Genomic DNA, 4195 nt, shown 5'->3' on the forward strand with positions numbered 1-4195 from the left:
ATGTTATGTTATGTTATGTTATGTTATGTTATGTTATGTTATGTTATGTTATGTTATGTTATGTTATGTTATGTTATGTTATGTTATGTTACATGTTATGTTATTTTATGTTATGTTATGTTTATGTTATGTTTTATGTGTTATGCTTTATGTTTAGATTCAGACCCAGTGAGTGACCCACCCTCCACGCCTAGTGAATTCTCACTTATAGTAAACTTTGAGGAAGTACTCATGAAAATTCACATTCTCCACTGAATGACTTCGATCAATCACAAGCTGAAATCTTAAATGTTAGCTATCAAGAAGTTTTGAAGCAGGATTTCGTGTGACACCACACGGTAGTGCGACACACATTGCTCTGTTGACTGGTTCTACGCAAATGCAACAATTTCAGATATCTAGGGATTGGAGCTGTAATAGATTCAGAAAAACACGACAACGTTTGAACGTTTGAACGTTTGAACGTTCAACGTTTCAACACTCAAGCACTTGCCACACTGAAAAAAATTTGTCGCCACACGCCAACAAATGAAATTACTACAATTATACAGGATAGAAGACGTTTTCCATCTCTGAGATAGATAAGTAACCACAGCAATTTGCCGACCTGGCCATCAGAAAATCCATCTTGTGATGTAAGATGTATCTTAGCGCATGTAAACATGCACATATGCAGTAAATAAGAACTGAACATAGAGCAGATGAGGTGTTAAAACAGTCACACTTACGATGCTTCAGTAGTTCAGCCAGACACTCGCCATGATTAGCAGCCGCCGCCTCATGGATCGCTCTCCATCCTCTATTATCCTGAACATCTACGGGCCTCTTCATCTTAATTAGCCGCTGAAATGACAATCAGTCATCTGTATCTGTATCTGTACTGTACATCGACGCAGTCAAACTTGACTATTATGCGACGGGCTATAGCTAGCCAGGGGTGTGACTTAGCTTGGGTAAAGCTAGGTAGTTAGCCTTTTAGCCTGTGAAGTACATTAAGCCTGCAAGTCATGTGATGCCAGTCTAGTTTATTAGTCTAGTCTAGTCCGTATAGGTTCGCAGGCTTTCGAAAAGGTCGCTACAGCAGTAGTGGGTAAACTATGATAACACTATAACTAAACCGACACATGCGAGTGTACATACTGCCACCTTTTCGAAACCTGCGAACCTATACGGACAGCAGACTAAACCAATAAACTACGACTGGCATCCACATACTTCAGGCTTTAATGTACTTCACAGGCAGAAAGGCATACTAATCTACCTTTTACCAAACTAATCACACCCGCGCTAGCTAAGCCCGTCGCATAATTGTCAGTTTGACGTGCGTTCGAGTACAGTACAGATACAGATACAGATTAACTGTATTGTGCATTTCAGCGCTAATTAAGATGTAAAGAGGCCGTAGATGTCAGGATAGATACGGGATGGAGAGCGATCATTGAGGTGCGCGGCTGGCTAATGATGGCCGAGTGTCTTGGCTGAACTAAACTGAAGCAGTCGTAAGCGTGACTGTTTTAACGCCTGCTATCTGCTCTATGTTCAGTTATCTTCTTTATACGCATAGTGGCATGTTTTAGCAATGCGGCGAAATACATCTTCCATCACAGAGATCGATGTTCTGATGGCGCGGCGGTGCGGCAATTGCCTTTGGTTACTTATTATCTGTCAAGCAGATGGAAAACGTCCTTCATCATCCTGTATACATTGTAGTAATTTCTTTGTTGGCGTGTGGCGACAATTTTGTTTTTCAGTGTGGCACACGTGCTTGGAGGTGTTGAAGATGATAACGTTGAACGATCAAACGTATCAAACTTCAGAGCGTTCACAAAGTTGTCGTGTTTTTTCTGAATGCTATTGACAGCTCCAATCCTAGATAGTCTGAAATGTTGCATTTGCGTGGAACCAGTCACTAGAGCAATGTGTGTCCGGCACTAACGAGCGTGTTGTGTCACAGCGAAATGCTGGCTTCAAAACTTATTGATAGGCTAACATTTCAGAATTGGCAGGCTTGTGATTGTGATTGGAGGCAGCGCTTGTGATCTGATCGACGTCCCAATCCAGTGGAGAATAACTTGAATTTTGCACCATGTGAATTTTCCTTCAGTCCGGAAGGAAAGTAGGCAAGGTAATTCCTACAAGTTTTCCTATAAGTGAGAATTCAGCTAGGCGTGGAGGGTGAGGTCTGAATCTAAACATAAAGCATAACACAAAAACATAACATAAAACATAGCATAACATTAACATAAATCATAAAAATAACATAAACGCATAAGCATAACTATAGCATAACATAAGCCATAACTAACATAACATAACATAAACATAACATAACATAAATAACATAACATAACATAACATAACATAGGCATAGCTATAGCCATAAACATAACATAAATAACATAGCATAACATAATACATAACAGCATCTGAAGCATGCACGGTGAGTGTAAGGGTGTGGCGATATCTCGATCTTGCAGAGAAAGTGTCAGGAAACAGCAGGCCGACTGCACTGGCAGTACGCGTTTTGAACGGCCTGACCTCTTTCACATGTCGCCTGCAAAAGCGGGTCGCTGACTGGCATTCGACTTTCTGCCTGAGGGGGCCTGATACCGATATTGCGAGCGAGCGACGACCAACACCGCTGCTGGATGGTATGCCGCTGGCTCATTTGTGCATGAAATGTCATACATAGTTATGAACATACCATTGAGTCCAAATGTCATTGTCGTTTGCTCTAATAATTCGTCTCTACTATGACTTAGACCTATAGAAAATAGAAAGATAGATAGATTAGATAGAAAATAGAAATAGACATCATGCCCCCCACCGTAGTAGATAGATACGAGTAATAGATTAAATAGATAGATAGAGTAGAGTAGATAGATAGATGGATAGATAGATAGATAGATAGCTAGATAAATAAATAGATAGATAGTAGACTAATAGATCAGATAGACTAACTGCACTATGAGTAATAGATAGCGATAATAAGGATAGACTAGATAGATAGATAGATAGATAGTAGATAGATAGATAGATAGATAGATAGATAGATAGATCACGATATATAAATAATAGATAATAGATAGAAGATCAGATAGATAGATAGACATACACGCACAGAGTAAACGAGAGTAAAAGGGAGAGTGAGAGAGGGAGAAGCTCACATAGGCTGAAAAGAAGAAGAAGAAGACGCGGAGACTTCGCATCTCATTAAATGAGGAATGCATGTGAATCTATCTATCAGTGACGCTGGGCCGTCAAAGCTCTTGACGATCATATCTCTGACAGAAGTAGTAGAGTTATTCGACATTGCGCGTTCGACATTTATTTCGGCACGCTCCGGCCGCCCCTTTTCCGGTCCTTACATCTCTTATTCGCGGACGCACCGCCGAAGGCCGAGCTACTAACGAGGTGGAAAGAAGAGGAGAGAGAGGGGATGACGCCCCAGGAGAGGAATTCATGGGTATACAGGATAGAGAGAGGAAGAGAGAGAGAAGAGAGAAGAGAGCGGGAGAGAAAGAGAGGAGAGAGAGAGAGAGCGAGGAGAAGAGAAGAGAGAAAGGAGAGAGATGGGAGATGGGAGAGACGAGAGAGAGAGAGAGCGAGAGAAGAGAGACGATCGAAAACAAGAGAGAGAGCAGCGAGAGAGAGAGGGAAGAGAGAGAGAGAGAGAGAGCCGAGAGAGAGAGAGAGAGAGAAGAGAGGAGAGGAGAGCTGAGAGAGAGAGAGAGAGAGAAAGAAAGAGAGCGAGAGAGAGAGAGAGAGAGAGAGAGATGAGAGAGAGACTAAAAATGCGAGAAGAATTGATGAATGAGAGATGGTCACAGATGAGTGAGTGCGATGGAAAGGGAAGACAGTGAGGGAAGGAAAGCAAGTAGGAAAATTAAAGAGAATCAATGATGGCAGGCACATGAGGAGCAAGAATATGGAAGAGAAATCGCTGGAGAAATAAATGAGCGAGGGCAAGGATAATATAGAGAAGGCACCGGGAGAAGAAATGAAAGATGGTATTGACAGGGGAAACGGAGGGAGAATACATTAGGACTAAAAAAGTGGCAGAAAACTAAAAATTGAAGGAATAAAAACTTCTTATATCTCTGATCGCTATCGTCCCACGTGACACGCGTCGAATCACTTCGGCATGTCTATCTCACCGGTTCTCCGGTGAGATGCATTCGCGCGCATTTGTCCG

At 41.9% G+C, this 4195-nt stretch overlaps 1 protein-coding gene across 1 annotated transcript in view; it reads right to left on the reverse strand.

The window, feature by feature from the left end:
• The window catches only part of LOC106805811 (ankyrin-2-like), an 8754-nt gene that overhangs the window by 3370 nt on the left and 1189 nt on the right, over positions 1-4195 (reverse strand). The window contains exon 2 of the mRNA XM_014807551.1: positions 729-843. Within this exon, the coding sequence (XP_014663037.1) occupies positions 729-843 (115 nt within the window). The remainder of the gene's footprint in view (positions 1-728; positions 844-4195) is intronic.

Source organism: Priapulus caudatus, unplaced genomic scaffold (assembly GCF_000485595.1).
Source record: "Priapulus caudatus unplaced genomic scaffold, Priapulus_caudatus-5.0.1 Scaffold128, whole genome shotgun sequence".
Taxonomy (NCBI): domain Eukaryota; kingdom Metazoa; phylum Priapulida; class Priapulimorpha; order Priapulimorphida; family Priapulidae; genus Priapulus; species Priapulus caudatus.